Source organism: Puma concolor, chromosome C1 (assembly GCF_028749965.1).
Source record: "Puma concolor isolate L17-30 chromosome C1, mPumCon1.1.hap2, whole genome shotgun sequence".
Classification (NCBI taxonomy): domain Eukaryota; kingdom Metazoa; phylum Chordata; class Mammalia; order Carnivora; family Felidae; genus Puma; species Puma concolor.
This window is the reverse complement of record NC_141674.1, coordinates 185149278-185173467: the sequence shown is the minus strand read 5'-3', so window position 1 is coordinate 185173467 and position 24190 is coordinate 185149278. Positions and strand designations below refer to the sequence as shown.

Below are 24190 nucleotides of genomic sequence, written 5' to 3'. Positions count from 1 at the left end.
TTCCCTCTGTTTGGCTCCCTCAAACCAACAAGGTCATTCCCCTCTCCCTGAATAATCATCTGGAAAGGGATGGGGGAAGGGGGCATCTTAACAGGAACCCACGGTAATTCTGATGTGCTTTCAGAAAAACACTGAAGTATAACCTTGCAGAGGGACCATGAAAGCATTTTAGAATACAATATAGAAGAAAGATATACGCCTTCATTTATATCTCAGAAGACAGAATTGAAAAGCAGGGGTTTGGGGGTACAATGAATCATGTTATACTGTTCTGAGAATATAAAAACATCTGATCCTTAAGAACAAGATCTGAATAACAAAAAGAGAAAATTGTCTTCTCACTGTGATGCTGGGAGTCCTGCTCCCTCTTCCATCTTCTGCAGCCCTTGCAGAAAAGGCTCCACAGCCTTGTGGTCACCACAGCCCAGAAGCATAAGTCTGTGAAGTCACTTGAGACACTTTCATGTACCAATGATTTCCTCTCAATCCTCAAGTGGCAGCCAAAGCAGAGCTGCATATTTACACACAGTCAGGGAAAGGCTAGGGTTTCGTGTTTAGTTCATTCTAATGTGCTTCCCTTCCCTTCCTAATTTAAATTCTGTAGAAACAGTAGGTGTAATTCCTAGTTAAGCTCATAGTAATCTTGCAGTGAGCAGCATTTTGATAAGGCCACTTTTTAAACAAGTTTATTTCTTTATTTTCAGAGACAGAGATAGAGCACGCATGAGCGGGAGGGAGGGGCAGAGAGACGGAGGGAGAGGGAATCCGAGCAGGCTCCACACTATCGGCACAGAGTCCAAGGCAGGGATGAAATCAAGAGTTGGACCCTTAACCGACTGTGCCCCAAGGCCACGTTTTTCAAAATAGTCAATTTGTCTATTGTAGATACTTCCAGTTATCACTTCCTCATCTGAACTTCAATTTTTGACATTTTGCCAGGCAGGGGGGTTGGGAGAAGCTAAACTGTGGGAGTGCTCTTTTTAGTTTTTAATACACTCATATTAATACCTGAAAAACAAATCAGGGTCATAAGCCAAAGGAACTGTGACCAAGCACATAGCTATAAAGGTGCATGCGAAAATTAATTTTATAACTTTGCTTTCAAAATGAATTTTATTTTATATTTTAAAAGCAAGAATTTACTCATTTATTTTTAAGTTGCAACATTAAACATGGCAATTAATTAATTAATTAATTAGATGATACAAAACTGATCAGAAAATACAAATTAACCTAACAATTCTGTTTCCTCTAGTCTAACTCTACAATCATAAATGAAAGCTCTTTATAAAAGTTTTTTTTTTTAAGTTTATTTATTTTAAGAGAGTGTGTGCATGAGTGGGGGGGGTGGGGAGGGGCAGAGAAAGGGAGAGAGAGAATCCCAATCAGGCTCCATGCTGTCAGCACAGAGCCCAATGCGGGCTTGGTCTCGAGATCTGAAATCATGACCTTAACCGAAATCAAGAGTCAGATGCTTAACCAACTGAACCACCCTGGTGCCCCAAGAGTATTTTTATCCCACAAATGACTAAACAGCTACAGATAAGCCACTCATTTAGAACCATTTCAGTTGTATTCAAACTGAATCACATTTTTGCATTTTATTTGAAAATGTTCTTTCAGTTCAACTCAAATATCTACTGAGTGCCTGATATGTACAAGGCAATATTTTACTCACTCTAGGGGCTGACTCTGGCTTCCAGGAAGGAACTCATAGTTGGCTTGGAGACGCAACACCATTGCAAATAACTAATGCAGAACAGCTCATGACAAGTCCTGCAGTGGAGGTCTAGAGCATGTATTCTCAATAGGGGTGATACTGCCCCAAGGGGGTGAAAATTAGTTATAAGGGGCAGTAAAAAAATCTTAAATACTACAGTGGTTTGTGGCCCTCCAAAAGGTCACGGTACATAAACACAAACACAGCATATCTTTAGGATTAAAATTTAATGGGATTGGGGGGAATTTGGGGAGAAATATCTAAAAAGTCTTTTTTGGGGAAGCAATAATGAAGAGTTGAGTATAAAGCAGTTGAATATGCTAGAGGACTTCATTGAAGGAGGAGGGCAGGTCTGCAAAAGCTGTGTGTCTGAGGGGGAACTTCAGGAAAGAACAGATCTTCTGAAAGCAGTTTTAGAGAGGAGAATACTCCCTGTGGCAAATAGGACTAACTATTTACTATTCTGTTTCATCTCATGTAGCAGCACTAGTCTGTTGGTAGTGGCTGCCTGGAACACTATAAAACCAAGGATTCTGACACTAGAACCAGGCTCAGCAAAAAAGAATGCAGTGATCAATCAATTAGTGATGCCTGCTATGTGCATAGAAGGTAGAAAGTTGAAGTATGGGTACCACAAATCATTTCCTTTCTCTGTAAATCTTAAGCAAAAACACAGGAAAATGCAAGATATATTCCAGGGAAAGTTAGTACAGGTGAATGAATTCCTAAAGACCTCTTCTAATCAAACCCAAAGAATTCAAGACTGATTTTTTACCAAAGAATAAATGTGAAAGGGGAGGGATCATTTTTATCATGTGTAAATCTACAACCATCCTCCTTCATGTCACCATTACCTGTACTCATAAAACAATTTTTCTTAAATATACAAGTATAAAGTGCACAAAACACAAATGGGTATAATTGTAAACACTTGTGTAGTTTCTACTGGACAAGAAACAATATCGGAACCTTGAAAGCACTCCACGTATTTCCCCATCACATCTACTCCCTTCACTCAAGAGTTAACATCCCAACTTTTAGGATAATCACTTCCTTGCTTTGCCCAAGAGTTTTATCACTCTTGCATGTGTATCTAAACTGTATGCAGTTCAGTTTTGCCTGTTTTTGAATTTTACACAAATGGAATTTTATGTTTGGCTCCATTGGTTGATTATGACAAGCAGCGCTATCCTGAACATGAGCAGGGATCCTAGTGCACACGGGCATGAGTTTCTCAAGCGAATAGATCTGGAAGTGGTGTTGCTGGGTCATAGGGCATTTCTTTAGCTTTATTAGATAAATGCCAGACTCTTTCCAAATAGAATGTTGCAGTTTACACTCTTAACAGCAGAATATGAAGTTCCCATTGCTCCTACAAAAAATATTGTCAGATTTTTAAATTTTGCCATCCTAGTGCGTATACAGTATGATGTCGGTGTGGTTTTAATTTGTATTTACCTAGTTACTACTGAGATTGAGCACATTTTCATATGTTTATTGGCCATTTGGATGTTTCTTTTGTAAAGCACCTATTTAAATCTTTTGCCCAATGTTGTCCTTATAAATAACTTCCTGCAAAAATAACCTAAAAGCTTAAATACCACTAAAGATGTTATCAAACTGTGATAGAACTGCTTTTTAATTTTGTTTTTGTTGCTTGCTTGTTTTAAGTAGTGCTGTTCACTCTTAACTGAATTCATGGGGAGATTTTTTTTTTTAATGTTTATTTATCTTGAAAGAGAGCACAAGTGGGAGAGGGGCAGAGAGAGAGGGAGAGAGAGAATCCCAAGCAGGCTCCACGCTGTGAGCACAGAGCCCGACATGGGGTTCAATCTCACAAACCATGAGATCATGACCTGAGCCAAAATCAAGAGTCCGACATTTAACCAACTGAGCCAGCCAGGTGCCCCCAAAGGGGGAATTTTTTTAAGGAAAAGCTTTCAATGATCCATCTTATATGTGGTGCTTAAATGCCGAGAGTCAAGAACTTGCCCTCTCTCTCCTTCTCTCACCATGTGAACACCGGGACCTGTGTGGTCTGTTTAAATAATCTAATTGGCCCAGAAGAAAATGAACACTTGTTTTTATTTTCTTCACTATTCTCCACTACAACCCCTGCACATTATAAGCTGAAATTATTCATTTGGGAGAAGCTACATAAAAATCTGAACTTTTGCAAAGTAGTCTATGCTTATCCATTCATTATAAAGTGTTCCAGCAGAATGGAATTAAATTAGGCCACTCTTCTCTGTAGTCAGAGCTTTACTGAATTCATTCTACACTTGTTGTAGAGATAGTATGGTGTTGTGGGAAATAGAGAAGACCCAAGACAAAACTCTTAAAAACTCTGAGTCTCAATTTCCTTATCCATAAAATGGATAAAATAATATCTTCTCTGCCCACCTCAAAGGGCTATCATAAGAGGGGCGTCTGACCAGCTCTGTCGGTGGAGCATGTGACTCTTGATCTCTGGGTTCTAGGTTCAAGCCCCACATTGGGTGTAGAGATTACTTAAAATTCAAGCCTTTTTTTTTTTTTTAATTTTTTTTTTCAACGTTTTTATTTATTTTTGGGACAGAGAGAGACAGAGCATGAACGGGGGAGGGGCAGAGAGAGAGGGAGACACAGAATCGGAAACAGGCTCCAGGCTCCGAGCCATCAGCCCAGAGCCGGACGCGGGGCTCGAACTCACGGACCGCGAGATCGTGACCTGGCTGAAGTCGGACGCTTAACCGACTGCGCCACCCAGGCGCCCCAAATCAAGCCTTTTTAAAAAGGGGGGTGGCTATCATAAGAAGCAAAAGTGCTCATTAACAAGGAAAATAGTGTACCAAAAGCACTACACAAATCCAAGTTACCCTTCTTCTTTTAACCTATATTTATTTTTGAGAGAGAGAGACAGTGTGAGCAGGACAGAGGCAGAGAGAGAGGGAGACACAGAATCCGAAGCAGGCTCCAGGCTCCGAGCTGTCAGCACAGAGCCCAAATTCATGAACCGTGAGACCATGACCTGAGCCAAAGTCAGTCGCTCAACCGACTGAGCCACCCTGGCGCCCCTCCAAGTTACCCTTCTTACTTTAGTCCATGAGATCTTCTGTTGTTGGGAAGCTAGTCTCTTTCTTAGTAGTCTGTTGATGCCATAGCAAACCTCTCTCCTTTAAACAACACCCAAATAGAAAGTCTTCTTTTTGCTTTCATATGAAAGGCATAGAAGAAGGTAGGGAAGAGAGAAGGAAACATTTATAAAGCATCTACTGTGCTCCAGGATCTGTGCTAAGAACTTTACTTCCATCACCTCACAGATATTGTTTGGACCACCTGTTTTACAGAAGAGAAACGGGAGACTCAGAAACTGAGTAACTAGCTCAGCATCACATAGCTAGTAAGCAGCAAAACTCAGATGGAAACCCAGCATTGGTCTGACTCTATATACTCATATACATGCTGTTTCCCCCACACTCAACATCCTCTCCAATAAATATATCACAGAAAAAGGATGTGTCCCCACATTTTGTAGTGTAAAGCTGTAGAGCTGGTCAAAAACTCATTTTCTTCCCCATCTGTGGCCTGATTCCTTACACTTATGCTCACTCCCCAGACCCTATAGTAGTGCATGCCCACATTAAGAGGTGAGCATAATACCAAGACAAAGAGCAAAAGAGCCCATGTCCCAGGACAACAGCAATACTGGTGGCCTCTTCTGCTTCTTCTAGGTCCACACCTGCCCTCTGGTGTTTGTCTGATTCTAGGTGTGAACCTGACACTGACTCAGGCTTTACCCTTTCACTCTACTTCGCCTGGTTCGGTCTGGTGAGATGCGTGGATCTGACACTGGCTTCTCCCACCAACTGCATTTTCCGCTAGGCCTCACAGATCCGACCTTTGTTTTATCTCCTTCAGTTTGGACCAATGCCTCAGGTCGCACATGGACTTTGGCCTCTAGAGTCATGATACTTTCCTGGTCCTTCTGTACTAATGACCCTCCTTTCCCTTCCCCCATCTGGGCCCTTTTATACCTCACCCTGCTCCCCATCATTGCCTGCAGGGAACTTAGCCTCTCCAGGCCTGAAGTGGCTGACCCGTCCCTCATGCTGACAGTGGCACAAGGGATTATTTGCTGCCCTCAGAAAGGAAGAACTAGTGGGTGGTTTTACACCTTTGCAGACTATTTCCTTGGCCAGTTTATCCTTGAAGCTTATGCTCTTGACCAACACAGGTTGTGCCAGAACTCTTTCAGCACTTCTGTGAAAATCTGCCATTTCTCAGAAGCCGTGTTCATTTTCTATGACATCAAAGCATGACTGCCCACTAATAATAGTCTGGAAGAGGATGTGAAGAGTTTTAAATTCCTCTCAGAAAAACACCAAGTTACTCAGTTAACTAACACTTTTTGGATGAAAATTGCTGTAGGGAATAGGAGATGTAGGCCCTGTCCTCTGAGTATCCAGGGCATGCGAACCCTCCCTGGTCAAGTAATGACACCACCAGTCAAATCCTTTCAGAAACTGTGCTACAGGACAAATATCCTATCCCAGCTCAGCAGACAGAATTACCTCCAGAGCCACTGAGGCTGTGAGGCACTCACCCTTTCAGATAGTTGTTGTTCTGTCAGGCTTCTGTCCCTTAGTTCTACCATGCTTAGATTCTCTAAACCAAAAGGAGGTCCATGTCTCACAGATGTTCTGAAAATAGCAGGACCTATTTTCTTTTTTATTTTTCAAGTTTAAATTCTAGTTCATTAACATACAGTGCAATATTAGTTTCAGGAGTAGAATTTAGTGATTCATCATTTACATGCAACACCCAGGGCTTGTCACTAGTGCCCTCCTTAACACCCATCACTCTTATAGCCCATCCCCCACCCACCTCCCTCCATCAACCCTCAGTTTGTTCTCTGTATTTAAGAATCTCTTATCGTTTGTTTCCCTCTCTCTTTTTTTTCCCCCTTTCCCATATGTTCATCTGTTTTGTTTCTTAAATTCTACATATGAGTGAAATCATACATTTGTCTTTCTCTGACTTACTTCGCATAGCATAATATACTTTAGCTCCATCCACGTCATTGCAAATGGCAAGATTTCATTCTTTTTTTTTTTTTAATGCTTATTTATTTTTGAGAGAAAGAGATAGCAGGAGTCAGGGAGGGGCAAAGAGAGAGGGAAGGAGGATCTAAAGCAGGCTCTGCACTGTCAGCGGTTAGCCTGAAGTGGAGCTCCAACTCACAAACTGGGAGATCATGACCTGACCTGAAGTCATCCACTCAACCGACTGAGCCACCCAGGTGTCCCAAGATTTCATTCTTTTTGATGGCTAAGTAATATTCCATCACATATATATATATATATATATATATATATATATATATATATGCATGCCAAACCTTCTTTCCATTTATCAGTCCGTGGACATTTAGGCTCTTTCCACAGTTCCGCTACTGTTGATAATTAGTAGGACATATTTTAAATCAGAATGGCCTTAGGGTGCCTGGCTGGCTCAGTCAGAAGAGCATGCAACTCTTGATCTCTGGGTTGTGAGTTCAAGCCTCATGTTGGGTATAGAGATTTACTCAAATAAATAAACTTAAAAATAATTGAAAAATAAAACTTAACACTGTAAAAAAAAAATCAGAATGGCCCTCAGAAAACTAGGGACATAGCAATCTCAGACATATTTCAAACTGAAGAACTTGTTCTAAGGACCTCCCCAAGAGATGGGAAGATGCTGACCTTCCACAGCCTTATCTGGGCATGTGAAGACTGTCCTATTACAGTCAGCAGAGAAGCTATCTCTGCATTTACTATTTTACCCCATTAGTAAAGGTTGAGAAGCCTGCTCTAAGTCAAACATCACATCCTAGGACATTCAGATTTCATGTATATTCACATCCTATAATGTGTTGGAAAGAACTCACTCCAGGGTCACTCACAATCCCTACCTTGACCTTCTCCTGCTTTCTATTCAAGAAGAGTAATTCTGCCCTGATAGTTTCTCATCTTTCCATAGCTCGAGGCCTGGTCCTCTCATGGGTTTCTCTACCTGAATCACACACTTTGACCATTACCCAGAAATGTCCTCTGTATTCTCGGGTACCCTCTCCCTCCCTTGACTTTTCTCTCTGGAAGGGATTTTTGATTCTGGGACATTTCCCTCCCACTTAACTCCACCCTACATTTCATTAAACAGATAGAAAAAGTAGAAGGAAATCACATTTGTTGTACTTCTTCTAGTGGCAGGCACAGCGAAGGTGTTCATGCACATCAACATATCTATCCTTCACAAAGTCATGATAGGAAATGAAGTGCAGAGAGTCTAAAATTTTGCCAAATTTTACCAGCTATTAGGTGGTCTCATCAGCTATTATGGTAGAGTTGGGATTGAACCCAGGAACTCTTAGGCTCCAAAGCCTCAGCCTTTTCCAGCATATTCTGTACCTCCCAAACAGACAGCCTATTCTGTACACTGCTAGTTCCTTCCCTGTATGCCTGTGTCATAACCCATGTGTCCTAATGATTGTCGCCAAAAGTTACAATATACAGTTGACCCTTGAACTACATGGGTTTGAATTGCACAGGTCCACTTATAAGCAGGTTTGTTTTGATAACTATAGTACAAAACTGTAAATGTATTTTCTCTTCCTTATAATTTTCTTCACGACATTTTCTTTTCTCTAGTTTACTTTATTGTAGGAATACAGTATATGATACACACCACATACAAAATATGTGTTGATTGTTTATATAATCAGTAAGGCTCCTAGTCGACAGCAGGCTATTAGTAGTTAAGTTTTGGGGTAATCAAAAGTTATACATGGATTTTTGACTGTGGCAGGGAGGGGGTTAATGCCCCTAACCCCCTCGTTGTTCAAGGGTCAACTGTACTTCATACCATGTCTTTTCTTCTAATCGAAGATAAGATCAAACTAAAATGAGATTAGACTAGAAGCATTCTTTTAAAAATAAAAATAAAAAAGCAGCAGTCTCTCAGGAACACTCTGGGGGAAATTTTGCGGTTTCTCAAAATTCAACAGTATCAGTAAACTGGGGATTTTCAAATGGTGTGGGGCTGACATATACCACTAGGGCCAGAGTTTCAATGTTGCGTTTGTTTTCCAGAAAAAGAGCTCAGCATAAAATGCAGCTAATAGTGAGGTTTTGTTTGGGTTTTTTGCATAATAAAAGTCGTAACTGAGCAACATTAGCTACAGACACTCCTCCCCATAAATCCATGGAGACTGTGAAAAGCATTTCAGAGAAATACAAACCCCAAGTAGTCTTTGGCAAGGGGTAATTTGCCATGATGATAGTTAAATAAGGAGAATACTGAGTAGCTGACTACAAAGAAGCATCTGAAAATAAAACTAGCTGTGGCTCAAGTCCTTCAATTGAAAATGTATATACAATCTCTCACATGTGGCAGCCCAAATTGGTCTCTTCTTTTTATAAGGCAAATTTGACAATGCATACCAAGAAGCTTAAATCATACCCTTTTGACCTAATAATCCTACTCCTAAGAATTTATCTCAAGGAAATAAGTCATAAGAATAAGGAAGACTATACATATTTTATAGCAACATTATTTAAAAGTAGCAAAAAAACTGCAAACAACCTAATTTTCCAGTCACATAGGAAAGACTTAATACATTTTAGTATCTTAATTCTTTGAGATAATCTGAAGCTATTAAGAATACGATCACCAGTGCACAAACAAGGAAAGGGTGTTCAGTGAAAAGTATAGAACACAGAAATGCAAATATGTAGTGGTTACAGACCTGCAGAAATTCACATGTTGATAAAGAAGATTAGGAGGGGGCAAAAGAAGATAAAATAGTTACGTTAGCACATTGAGATTACAACTTTTAAACAAATTTTTCTTTTGTAATGACTGTATTCATTTTTTAGGCATTTTTTCTTGTTTTTCCTTAGGAATCAAATAGAATCATATTTATATTGAATCATATTTATAATCATTTTTGAATAAGAAAATTATTTTACAAAGAATACAGGTGGAATATTCTAGCCAAGTACGAAATATAGAGGATTACTAATTCGCAAATACTAATGCTATTGTTTTAATTTGCAGTGAAGGGAATTTGGCTACAAAGCAGGTTGTGTTCCTTCAGAGACCAGTTATGTGGAATTCAGCTGCTCAAACACCAGAAGTGAGTAAAACTGATGCTTTTTTTTTTAAGTTTATTTATTTATTTTGAGAGAGAGAGAGTGCACACACTCAAAGTTGGGCTTGAGCGGAAGAGGGGCAGAGAGAGAATCCCAAGCGGTGGTGTGGAGCCCAACACTGGGCTCAGTCCCACGAACGTGAGAGCATGACCTGAGCCAAAATCAAGAATCAGACACTTAACCAACTGAGTCCCAGGTGTCCCAATGCTTTATTAACCAAATGTTCTATGGAAGCATTTAATCCTTAAACTCACGTTGTAATTCTAAATGGTGAATACAGATGAGGAAATGTGGACGCGATATGGAAATAGTCTCCAAAACAACATAACAACAAAGGAAATGTGCCAGTAACAGGTGACATGAGACAGTTCCAAAGGGGATCAAAATATGTTACCCCCAAATTTGCCACTTTGGCAAAGGATTATTTTGAGCTGAAGGTAATTAAGAAACACAGACATAGGAGTAACTTTCTACCCTCTCCCTTTCTCATAAAAACAGGGCATAAATTTCCCTTTTTAAAGTTAACGTAAGGGTACCTGGCTGGCTCAGTCGGTAAAGCAGGTGACTCTTGTATTGTTATTTCAACCCCCACATTGGGTGTAGAGATTACTTAAAATTAAAATCTTTTTTAAAAAAAGGTAACATAAATTTCCATTTGTAAAGTTGTCCTCCTCTCCTATACCAGGAATAGGAGAAGACTCCTAATCACTAGAGATGATTCCTCACTGGAGATAGCACTGACTTGGGTCTACATAAATAAATCTTACTAAAATAACCTTGATCTTCCCTTAGGTTCCCCATATACTTACCTTTCCACAATTTGCTGCCCATAGAAGCTCAAAACCCTGTTCCTTTGTCTAGTCACTTCTCCACAATCTATCATCGTTTGTTGAAATCATGTATAAGCTTTCAGTCTAACTGTCTCTTTGGGTTTTCACTTTTTCTCTGTGAAGCCCCATGTACATCCAAAATAAATCTTTTCTCCTGTTAATCTATCTTTTGTTAGTTTAATTTGTAGGCCTCAGGTACTGAAATAAGAGGGAAAAGGAAAAGTTTTTTGGAAGTGGGTGTGCCTAATATTGCAACACACCTGTGCAATCTTCTCTGTCTTGACCTCTGAAGCTACTTTTTTTCATTCTTAATTTTAGCTTTTATTTATTATTTTATTTTTAATATTGACGTATAGTTGACATAGGTTATATTAGTTTCAGGTGCACAACTTAGCGATTCAGCAATTCTATACGTTATGCAGTGATTACCACCGTAAGTGTAGTTACCATCTGTCACGAGACAACATTATTACAATGTTATTGACTCTCTTTCCTATGTTGTACTTTTCATCTTTATGACTTACTTACTTTATAGCTGGAGTTTATACCTTAATCGCCTTCACCTATTTTGCCCGTCCTTCCACCCCTTTCTCACTGTCAACCACCAATTTGCTTTCTGTATTTATTATTCTCTGTGTTTTAAATTTTTTGTTTGTTTTGTTTTTTAGATTCCACATATAAGTGAAATCATATGATATTGTCTTTGACTTATCTTACTTAGCATTATACTCTCTACATCTATCCATGTTGTTGCTAATGGCAAGACTTTGTTCTTTTTTATGGCCAAGCAAGATTCCATTGTGTGTGTATACCACACCTTCCTTATCTATTCATTTATCAGTGGACGCTTGGGTTGCTTCCATACCTTGGCTATTGTAAATAATGCTGCAATCGACATAGGGGTACATATCTCTTTTTGAATTAGTGTTTTTGTATTTGTGGGGTAAATGCCCAGAAGTGGAATTACTGGATCATAATGGTATTTCTATTTTTAATTTTTTGAAGAACCTCCATACAGTCTTCCACAGTGGCTACACCAATTTACACTCCTACCAACAATGCACAAGGATTCCTTATTCTCCACATCCTTGCCAATTTGACTCATGTGTGGCTTTGAGTTCTACTTCCCTGATGGTGAATGTTGAGCCATCTTTTTATGTGTGTGTTAGACATCTATATGTCTTCTTTGGAGAAATGTCTGTTCAGGTCCTCTGCCCATTTTTTAATCACACTTTTATTATTATTATTTTTTTTTTTTGGTGTTGAGTTGTATGCATTCTTTATATATTTTAGATGTTAACTTCTTATCCTATATATCATTTGTAAATATCTTCTCCCTCTAAGTAGGTTGCCTTTGCATTTTGTCGATGATTTCCTTTGCTGTGCTAAAGCTTTCTAGTTTGATGTAATCCCAATAGTTTATTATTGCTTTTGTTATCCTTGCTTGATGAGACATATCCAGGAAAATGTTGTTAAGATCAACGTCCAAGAGATGATTGCCTATGTTTTCTTTTAGAAGTTTGTATGGTTTCAGGTCCTACATTTAGGTCTTTAATCCATTTTGAGTTTAAGACCTTTACTTTTAGAATCTGGTTTTTTATTTCACAGATATGTTTTAATCAATTTTCCAGATAGCTTGAGAATTTTTTTAAGAAAGTGAAAAGGCAAACCATGGATTAGGAGGAAAAAAACCTTGAAATCACATATATGACAGAGAACTTGTATCTTGAATGTACCAAGAACTCTAAAAACTGAACAAACAACTCTAAAAAATAGCATAGAGACTTGGACACCTCACCAACAAGGATGTAGATGAGAAATAAGCATTTAAAAAGTCATTTAAATCATTAGCCATTAGGGAAATGCAATGAAACCCATAATGAGATACTACTCTGCACCATTGAGAATGACTAAAATAAAAAATACTGACCATACCAAGAACTAGCAAAGGAGAAGGGCAATTGGAACATTCAAACAAAGCTAGTAGGAATGCAGAATGATACAACCACTCTGGAAAAACAATTGGCAACTTCTTTTGAGGTTAAACACACACTTACAATATGACCCAGCAAAACCACTCTTGGGTATTCACCCTAGAGAAATAGAAATTGAAATATAAATGGAACAGAAATGTTTATGTCAGTTCTATTCATAACCTCCAAAAACTGGAAACAATTCAAGTGTCTTCAACAGGTGAATGGCTAAACAACTATGGTACATTCATACAATAAAATACCACTCAGAAATAAAAATGAATGAAATAATTATATACACAAGGAGTTGAATTAATTGCAAAAGCATGCTGATTAAAAGAAGTCAGTTTCAAAAGGTTACAGACTGAAAAATTTACCAAAAAAAAAAAAAAAGGTAACCTACTGAATTGGAGGAGATATTTGCAAAAGACATATCTGATAAAAGGTTACTATCCAAAATATATATAAAGAACCTACACAACTTAACACACACACAAAAACAAATAATCCAATTAAAAATGGGCAGAAGACTGACATTTCTCCAAAGAAGCATACAGATGTCCCACACACACATGGAAAGATGCTCAACATCACTCATCATCAGGGAAATGCAATCAAAGCCACAGTGAGAGATCGCCTCATACCAGTCAGAATAGCTAATATAAAAAAGATAAGAAATAACAAGTATTGGCAAGGATGTGAAGAATAAGGAATCCTTGTGCACTATTGGTGGGAGTATAAATTGGTGCAGCCTCTGTGGAAAACTGTATGGAAGTTCCTCAAAAACTTAAAAATAGAAATACCATTATGATCCAGTAATTCCACTTCTGGGCATTTACCCCACAAATATGAAAACACTAATTCAAAAAGAGATATGTGCCCCTATATCTATTGCAGCATTGTTTACAATAGCCAAGATATGGAAGCAACCTAAGTTTCCATCAATAGATGAATAGAGAGAGAAGGTGTGGTATATACATACAATGGAGTATTACTCAGCCATAAAAAAGAACAAAGTCTTGCCATTAGCAACAACATGGATAGATCTTGACAGTATGATGCTAAGTGAAATAAGTCTGAGAAAGACAAATGCTGTATGATTTCACTCATAAGTAGAATTTAAGAAACAAAACAAATGAACAAAGAAAAAAAGAGACAAACAAAAAAACAGGCTCCTATATATAGAGAACAAACCGGTGGTTAGCGGAAGAGAGGCTGGGGGAAGGGGGATGGATGAAATAGATGATGGGGGTTAAGAGTACGCTTATCAAGGGAGGCGAGGGTGGGTGGTGGGTGTTGGGGAGGGCACCTGTTGGGATGAGCACTGGGTGTTGTATGGAAACCAATTTGACAATAAATTTCATATTTAAAAAAAGAGTACACTTATCATGATGAGCACTGAGTAATGTATACAATTGTTGAATCACTGTTTGTACACCTGAAATTAATATAGCTCTGTATGTTAATCATATTGCAATTTAGAAATAATAAAAAATATTCCATTTATATGATAGTCTCAAAGAGATAATGATATAATGTGGAGAACAGGTCAGTGGTTGCTAGGAATTAGGGATTTGGGGAAGGGAAGTGATAAAGGGATCACACAGGGAGTTTGCAGGAGGTAATGAAACTGTTACATGTCCTATTATAGTTACACAAAACTATACATAAGTGTTGAAATTTATAGAACTATATACTTTTAGTATATAATAATTTTTTTTTATTTTTTTAACGTTTATTTATTTTTGAGACAGAGAGAGACAGAGCATGAATGGAGGGAGGATCAGAGAGACAGGGAGACATAGAATCAGAAGCAGGCTTCAGGTTCTGAGCTGTCAGCACAGAGCCCAACGCGGGGCTTGAACTCACGGACCACGAGATCACGACCTGAGCCGAAGTCGGATGCTTAAGCGACTGAGCCACCCAGGCACCCCTAGTATATAATAACTTAAAAATTAAAAGATTGCTTTATAAATCACACAGACTAAATTTTTTTATGTCTTTGTCCTTCATTAAAGACTGTCCTTGGGTAATGAAATTCTTATGAAGTAAGGCTACACAGGATGATAAACCAAGGTCTTTCTGTCTTGTTCCTTTCATCTATTTGTATTTTTCTTTATTTTGGAGAGAGGCCTCTAAATAAATTCAATTATTTTACATTCAGTAGAATAAAAGACTCCAACCAGGATTTTACCTCCATCTATTAAAATGTTCCCAACTTTTCTTCCAAAATATTTTTCTTAACTTTTTTGTTTCTTTTGAATACTCAAAATTCATTGATTTTTTTTTACCTAAAAGTCTCTATTTCAGTTAAATTCTTCAGCCCACTTCCCTTTGATAATTATTTAAAAGAAACAAAGGTCATTTAAAAGTATTTAGTTTCCACTAATTCAGAATAGAGTTTCCATTCTGTGGTGTTCTTAGGAGTAGAAAACAAAACATGAAAAGGATGCCAGGGGATAGTGTGTGTGTGTGTGTGTGTGTGTGTGTGTGTCACAATCTGCAAGCCTCCGTGTCCTCATCTGTAAAAGATGGACAACATTGATATTTACCACAGGATCATGAGGAGGATTCAGTGAGAAAACATGTAGTGGCCTTGCCACATTGCCTTGTCATGAGAAGTGAAATGTTGCTTTTGTTTTCAGTAGGAATGTTTTTCTTTCAATACTAGATGATTAATCACTACTAACTCTATGGAGAAATTGAAGAAGAATCTAGAAATGCCTAACGACCCTCCATTTTCTCCAGCTAAAAATTGCTTTCAGCTAGTATGCAGGAATTCTTTTCTTTAATTTGTTTTAACTTTTTTTTTTTTTTTTTTTAGAGAGAGAGAGGGAGGGGCAGAGGGAGAGAGAGGAGAATCTTTTTATTTTTTTTTAATGTTTTTATTTATTTTTGAGACAGAAAGAGACAGAGCATGAGCAGGGGAGGGGCAGAGAGAGAGGGAGACACAGAATCTGAAGCAGGCTCCCTGAGCTGTCAGCACAGAGTCCAACGCGGGGCTTGAACTCACGGACTGTGAAATCATGACCTGAGCCGAAGTCAGACGCTTAACCGACTGAACCACCCAGGCGCCGAGAGAGAGAGAGAGAGAGAGAGAGAGAGAGAGAGAGAGAGAGAGTCTTAAGAAGGGTCCACACTTAGCATAGAGCCCAATGAGCGGCTTGATCCCACAACCCTGGGATCATGACCTGAGCACAAATCAAGAGTAGGACGCTCAACCAACTGAGCCATCTAGGTACCCCGGGAATGTTTTTTGATGTTCTAAAAAACATATGTATATATGAGAAATATAGCACAATTATCAACAAGTTTAGAATTAGGTAGTGAGTATATGGTGTTTGTTGTACTGTCCTTTAAACTTTCTGTATACTTGAAATTTTTCTTAATATGAAAGTTGAGGAAAATTAAGCTGAAAAGCATTAGTTACCCAACAGCTTATTCATTCATTATTAATTGGTAACTAGTTACTAAGATGCTATACCAAAAAAAGACCCATAAGGAATGATTTAAACACAACAGAAGGGTCTCTCTGTCATCATAGTCTGAAGCTGAGCAGGTCCTCTAGGGTGGGGCGAGGCTCTGCTTCATGACAGGTCACCTCTGCCGCCCTCCACATTTGGCTTCTGCCTCTGGACCCAGGGCTGCTGCCATAGTTGTTGCTGTGTTCAGCCTGCAAGAAGCAGGAAAGAGGAGTCCCAGGCATGCTTCTAAGGCACTGACCCCCAAGTCATGTATTTCTTCTCACATCCTTTTGACCTGAACTTATTTATGTCACCAGAGGTATCTGCAAGGGAGACTGGGAAATGTAATCCGGGAAACCGGGAGTTGGTAACATGGTGAAATAGCACATGGCCAGCTCAAAACTGCAAGGCACTGCCAAGAGGAGTTCTGTTATTAAAAGAAAAACGGAGAGAATAGATCCTGGGGAAACAGGAGTTTAATTTTAATGGTTTCCATTTTAATTTATTTTTCTTCTTGAGAGCAAAATAATATTCAAATAATATTCTTATCTTTAAATATATCTCAAAATGAATGATTTCAAGAGGTAAAGACTTCTTGGACACATCTGTTGAATCAGTTCTCTAACACAAACCAAGAAGTGAAGGAGCAGCAGCCAGAAAAATGTTCTAAATCAGATCTTTTCCAAGGTAGCTACAATAAAATCATATATGAATACTAAGAAATATTAATGTACACATTAACTTCTTTTTTTACCTTACAGTGAGACAATTATTAAACTTAGTTCTTACTTTTTCAGTCATTAGAAGTTGATTTGAAATTATTTGAAAACCATAAGGGTCATACTTAATTCATTAGCTGTCAGTATCCTTGATTGAAATCCATGTGAAATCAAATCAAGTGCTAGTGTAAATAGAGGGTATCGAGTATCTCAAAGAAAATTATGCAAAAATCAAGATGAAAGCATTTTGCTTTTATCATTAACGAGGTTCTTCATCTAGGGAATGCTTTCCACTTAAAGTAAATGGGTTTTTTTCCTGGTGTGAGCAGAAGAGAAAGAGTGGTCCCTGTTGCCACAGGACAATGTTCAGGCTGGAGAACAGCTCTCTTCTGGGCCACCTGTGTTCTTATCCATTGGTGTCCCTGGGAATGTAAGGGACAGAAACCCTGCTCAGATTAGCCTGTGTGTATATAAGGGAATTTACTAGCTTCTAGGTGGAAAGGATACCAGCATAGCTTACAACATCAATAAAGAGCTATAAGAACCAAGCCCTCAGGCACTGACACCAGAGATTCCACATTACCAGGGTGTTCTTTTTCATCTGTTTATTTCAGCTTCTAAGTGCATATGTGCAGAGGGCTTCTAATGAGATGAGTGTGGCCACTTCAACAAAAAGAAAGAGCTTCTTTATCCTAGAGTCCATATAGCAATCCCAGAGAAGGACTCTGATCGGATCTGATTGGGTCATGTGCCCACACTACGGCAGAGAAGAAGGTGGATAGGAAAACTGACTGGAAAGGTAGTTGTCCACTACCCCTTTCCTTACCAGTTTTGAATGATTCTGACAACCTCAAGCTGGAATGACCCAGGAACAAATTCTGTGAGCAAGCTGGGGTAGTGTCTCTGCATGTTTCTCTAACTCTTCCAAATGGTACTAGAGCTACACTTCAGCTTGAGACATACAGAGACAAGGTATGGGAGATCTTCTCCCAAGCCTGAGATATACAAGGAAGAGAAGTCCTGAATGTCCACGCCTTGTTTTTATTTCTAAACCATATCTTTTAGCTCTTCTTCTACCCTGTTCATCACAACACTGACCATGTCTTATGATCACTGGTGTAATTCTGACTTCATTCTTTTGTTTTTGTTTTTGTTTTTAAGACACTGACAGTGAAAAATGGAAGCCAGAATGGTAGGATACTCTAAAATCAACTGACTTGTCACTGGGTCTCATATATTTGAAATGAATCACCCATTTTTAGCAAATGAGAATGATTCTCAAAAGTTAATGGATTTTATCAAGGATGACATTATCAAGGATGACATTTGCATCCAGATCTTGGTATAATTTCCTCCAATTTTATAGTGAAAATATCAGAGAAAAGTGAGAAGATATATGAATAAGCCTGGCAATGTAGCGTGGAAAATTTCTCCTTATTGATTTAGAGAAATATTCAAAATACAGTGCTAAGTAGAAAAGTGAGCTGTATACATTTATGTGGACATAAGCAAATACATACATATTTAGAGAAAGAAATAGTAATACACCAGATTTTAACAGTGGTATCTCTGCAAGATAGGATTGTGGGTAGGTTGTACTTTTTTCTTTGTTTTTGCCAAGTTTTGTACACTGAACATGTATTATTTTTGTAACTGAAGGAAAATTTTATTTGGAAAACACACAAATCTTTGACCATTAAGTCTACTCATAAATTTGTAGCTGTGGATAATGTAGTGTGAAGGGAATGAAATAGGATCCTTGGGCTCCAGTTCAAGGCCAGAAACTCCCTAACCTTGGACAAATCCTATCTTCCTTCTTGGCCTGGGTCCTACCTCCATAGAATGAGGGGTTAAAGCAGATGACCTCTCAGGACTGGTTGAGCTTCAGACTCCTACACTCTACGTTAGAAGAACATTGCAATTTGATCTGCTGTAAAATCTATTCCTTCATGTGGAGTGAGAGTAGAGTAGGGGAGGCAATATCATTGCCGAAGATGTATTTATTAAGAGTCATGTGGTAAAAAAAGAAAATAAAAGTGTTTGTTCTGAAATCTTTTTTAGAGTTACCTAGCAACCTAGAGTTGCTAGGTATTGTGTTATCTTTTAATATGTGAAATTTACATTTGGTGGCTGTTTACTTATTAATACTTATCTATAAGTGAATTACTAAGAATATCTTATTATTCTGAATAATACCCACATTTTATTAGGAAAATTCTCACTGTGGGGCACCTGGGTGGCTCAGTCGCTTGGGTGTCCCACTTTGGCTCCGGTCATGATCTCACGGTTCATGATTCCGAGCCCCGTGTCAGGCTCTGTGCTGACAGCTTGGAGCCTTGAGCCTGCTTTGGATTCTGTGTCTCCCTTTGTCTCTGTTGCTTCCCTGCTCATGCTCTGTCTGTCTGTCTGTCTCTCTCTCTCAAAAATAAATAAACATTAAAAAAAATTTTTTTTAAAGTAAATTCTCACTGAGTATGTGAGAGTTGGCCTCTATTGGCTGGCATGCAATAAGGAATTTATTGCAAAATTTACTTTTGGCCCTGGCATTGGTGAAGAAGGAAAGATCCAGGCAGCCAAGTGCTCCCAGGCACCTCTGCCTTCCTATTTTCTTTCAGTCAGCATTGAGAGGTCATTCAAGAATGAATGAATTCTTTATACATGTGGGAAAGAGCCAGTAGCCAGGCTTGAGAAAGGAGCCCAGTCTGGCAGTACCCGTCAGCCCTTCTTGCAGCCAAAAGGCTATCTCCTCACTGATGAGTGTCCCAATGCCAGAGAAAATGTGCCATTCTCAAATCCAGTACCTGAAGAGTAGATCTGTCAGGTTCCAATGCTTGTATTAAATTTAATACTACTGGGGCGCCTGGGTGGCTCAGTCGGTTATGCGTCTGACTTCAGCTCAGGTCATGATCTCGCAGTTCATGGGTTGGAACCCCACTTCGGGCTCCGTGCTGACAGTTCAGAGCCTAGAGCCTGCTTTAGATTCTTTGTCTCCCTCGTTCTCTGCCCCTCCCCCACTCATGCTCTCTCTCTCTCTCTCTCTCTCTCTCAAAAATAAATAAATGTTAAAAAATAAAAAATAAATTTAATGCTTCTAGCGAATAACAATAAAAAGAAAAGGATTTGAGATCTGATATTTGCATCTGATGAATACAAGGGGGCCAATGGAAATGTCACCACCACAACTATCTCTGACTTGGGACCATGAAAGCTCTTGTTGAGGCAGGACCCATAAACTTAAACTTGCCCAAGGACTCCAGTAACTCAGCCAAGAAAAAGAGCTGCCAACATACGCCTTTCTATGCAACATGCTGAGGACTGCAATGTTCCTATACAAACAATGTCATAGACCGTGGTTGCATTCCATGGTAGCACATTAAATCTGATTTAGTAAACCTGTTTGTTTGCTTTGTATATTTGCCATGAAAGTCAGTAGAATATACCTCTGTATTTTATATATTACAGTTCAACTAACTTCTGAGTTAATAAACTTTTATAAGACTAGCCTGGGCATGGGCATCTGACTTCTATATTTTTTCCCTAAGTTTTATAATTATAGCTGTTGCATTTAGGGAAATGAAGTCCTAATTTCCATCTAACATATAAATGAACTTCCAAATAATAAACTCTGTATAAATTGGGAAATTAGTGTGCTTTTTTATCTTTTTAAATTTTATCTCTTTTTTGTTTATCCTTGTTCAGATTTTTGTTCCTAAGAGTAAATGATCACATTCTAATATGTCATGTTATCAGTATTAAAGACATCCTGGTAAGGAAATCTCATCAGGAGTCTGAACATCTACCTGTTGAGTTGCTACAGTTTTCTTCTTGAGATTTCCTTTTATTGGCTTAGATATCTTATTTTGACTTATTACCTTGGCAAAGACCATGTCCTCTTTACTCTGAACTGCACCAAGGACATTGTCAGCCCTCAGTAAATATTTCACAGCAGAAGCATCTGCAGCTTAAGGTGGTCTGGTTGCTGAGCATTCCTACCATGTCAGGCAGAAGTAGTTTGAACCAGGACAGAGAGAGTGGTCTGCTTGACCTAGGAAGATGCTCCAGGCATTCTTTCAGTATAAGCATGATCAGAATTATTTGTGACTCTTCTGTGCAGACTATTCCTGTGTGAAATGGGTATGAGGTGGCCAGTGAAGCACTTTTCCTGCTGTCTGTATCGCAACTAACACCAAGAAGAAAAATAGAACCTTCAGTGTATTTCTACCCTACTTTGTTCCCCCAAAGTATGATCTCAACAGGTTTCTCTCTCCCAGAGATATCATTGAGGGCCCAGATATGTACACAACCAATCTGTCAGTGAGGAGAAGGACGTGCCAAGAAGCTACTAAAGATTGTGAAAGAGAGAGGCAGCTCATTCTTACCTGGGAGGAGGAGAGACTGTGAAGGGTGGCTCTCAGTTGGTCCTTAAAGATGAGCAGGATCTGGAAGAGAAGCAAGGAAGAGACGTTTCAGGCCGAGTACAGTATGTGCTAGATCAAAAGGACAGGAAAGCACCCCTCTTTTTAATTCCTGGTTGCCAATCTCTTGTGTTCCAGAGGAAAGCCAGCCGGCATACAAAAGGTGAAGACAGGAACAAAGTCACCAGCAGGAGCATCGGTTTGGACACAGCCACATCACAACCAACGGACAGCAGAAACCCACCTGCAGAGTGCCTCCTCTCTCCTTCTGGAGAGTGTTGGACAAGAGAGAGGAGGCCGACACAGTACAGCAGCTTCTCCGGCTTCAGCAGCAATGACAGTGTCCTACGGGAATTAGACGACTGTCAGTTTGACCAGGAAGATGGAGTAACTCAGGTCACTTGTATGTGAGCAATGAAGTAAAGCAATGGAAGGCCCTGTAAATAACTATTAAAATAATTGCCAACTGACTTTATTGTATTACTTTATCTGCATTTATGTAATACTTTGAATTTTTCCAGATTCTGGCTTTCCTCTAATCTGCATAAACTTTGGCTCAACCTCCCAGACAAGGAAGAATAACCAACGTATTTGTAAATTTAGAATCATGTTTACACTTCTCTCAACTAAAACATCTGTTTAAACAGATGTCTCATTAGGTTATTAACCAATAATCTACTTCAGTTTCTCATGAATGTACAAGATGTACTTTTCATTCATTTCCTGGTAAGAAGACTAAATATATTAGCCAGTATTTCACCTAATTAGAAAGTTCTCAGGAAGTCAAAATTTTACTTAAGCTGAAAAGCAATCTCTCTCTCTTTCAATCCCCCTCTCTTTCACATACATGTAAAGGGCTAATTAATGAAATACCTATTTCCTGAATATAACAATAATCCAAATTTTGTTTTTAACTATAACATGTATATACAAAGCAAGCCCCTGTTTGTGAAAATATTCTTCCAAAAAAAATCCTTTTTGTTTGTCTTTTTTTTGGGAGAGAGAGAGAGCAAGAGCATATAAAAAGGGCAGAGGGGCAGAGGGGCAGAGGGAGAGAGAAAAAGTTTAAACAGGCTCCACAGTTAGCATGGAGCCCTACATGGGGCTCGATCCCAAGACTCTGGGATTGTGACCTGAGCCGAAATCAAGAGTTGGACATTCAACCAACTGAGCTACCCAGGTGCCCCTGTATGTCTTTGCTTTTAAAGAAAGGGTCACCATGTTACCAACTCCATACTGATTCACTGAGCTTAAACTTTATTGCTTCCAATAGCTTAGAAATAGAGCAAAGCAGCATCCCTTAAAATTCAATATGAAAAGAACCCACAATCTCAACATTTAGAAACCTTGGTAGAAAGAAAGAATTTCTTTATTTTAAATTGCAGATAATATGAAGAGCAGAAAGGTACTTACAGCTCCATGTGTATGGAGACCCATCTGTTCCATCTCTGCTTTTCTTGCTCTCCTAATAGGGATGGCTTTGCCTTTCCCAGCCTTTAACAGTTAAAGATGAAAATTCTACATAATAGAGGATCTTCATTTATCTGTGAAAAGCTTACTTGGAAATGTGGGAATCTTCGAGGGAATTACAATGACTTTGCCATTGATGAATTTAGCATATTATATATTTTTATTAGCATTGGTGTTGACATTATAAGATCATTTGAATAATAAAATGTCATTTGTTATTGGGTTATCATTTTTTTGAACACAAATGCTCATTATACATTTTATACATATGACAGGTACATATTACATGTATAACTAAACTAGGACAATCTCCATGAATTGTTGATAAGATTAACATGGAATTATCCCACTTCTACCATGCAGAAGCATTATCTTGATAAGTATAAAGGAACTTAAGAAGATTTTGCTTAGTAGTATTCTTTGGAAATGGCTATTAACAATACTTGCAGAAATGTTTTCTTTGTTTTAATTTTCAGATGAACCTGAGTCCCATATTCAAGGGTTGGTAAGTTTTTGGTAGAAACAAGCATTACTTCTGCAGCCCACACAATGTCATGAGTTATGAAACAGGGAGTGTTCTCAGAAATGTCAGTTTTCACAATGCCAGGGTCTACAAGAGGTGGACACTCCTATGTCATTCTGTCAGTATATAGAGGGGATTTGAAGTATTAAACACAGATAGAAATTTATAGTTCTAATTTAAAGGAAAAGTCAGGAATTTATCAATCACTTGTAAGTTTTTTAATTTGTGTTAATCATCTTTTTTTTTTACAGTTTGCTTTTAATCTGTATTATAATGAAATAATGACCAAGGTTTTAGAGCATTTAAAATATATATAAGTAGCTTTGAGTCTATTCTTTAAAAACAAAAAAAAAGTAACAAAACTTGGACTCTATATGACTAAGGAGTTAGATGCGACCAATCATTATCTGTCAACTATATATTTGGTTCTTTTCATAATACTATGTAATTCTAGAGGCCTGGCATATGAATTTGTAATACCTATAAGTTATAATGATAAAACATCAAGATCATAGATGTGGGTGTGAAGTTCTGCCATTTTCCTTGGTGCAGTATCTCCTGTCTTAGGTCTCAATAACCACCTGTTAGGGCTTTCCCATTTGGATTGAATGCCACCCTGTTATCTTTCATGGCAATATTTAACACCTACTCACCAGAAAAATCACCACTGAGCTGATGAGCAGCTCTATCAATACCACAACAATTCCCTTCAGTATAAAATAAATGGAAAAATTAACAGGCTTTCAAGAATCTTCAGACACCCATAAAAGCAGGAGGTAGAGCTATAGTCAATCCAGATCACAGCTAACTCCAAATCTTTTATCAGGAGCGGTTGTTTATATATTTGAATATAAATGTACCAGATGTGTTTTCATTTCTTTCATTCTGGACGAGCTGAGGAC

General features: G+C 38.5%; 1 protein-coding gene and 1 long non-coding RNA gene across 3 annotated transcripts in view; one reads left to right on the top strand and one right to left on the bottom strand.

The window, feature by feature from the left end:
* Window positions 1-22983, top strand: part of RFTN2 (raftlin family member 2) — a 65822-nt gene extending 42839 nt beyond the window's left edge. Inside the window, exons 8-9 of one of the 2 annotated variants that reach the window (XM_086719217.1) lie at window positions 9800-9878; window positions 21434-22983. In XM_086719217.1, coding sequence (XP_086575343.1) covers window positions 9800-9878; window positions 21434-21706 — 352 coding nt within the window. In that variant the 3' untranslated portion in view covers window positions 21707-22983. The remainder of the gene's footprint in view (window positions 1-9799; window positions 9879-21433) is intronic. The other variant, XM_086719218.1, reaches the window with a different exon arrangement.
* Window positions 16668-21675, bottom strand: LOC147578610 (uncharacterized). The gene is made up of 3 exons (XR_015255414.1): window positions 21540-21675; window positions 21260-21319; window positions 16668-17302 (listed from the first exon to the last, which is right to left on the bottom strand). It is a non-coding gene; the product is annotated as an uncharacterized LOC147578610 (long non-coding RNA).
* Window positions 22984-24190: the final 1207 nt, after the last annotated feature.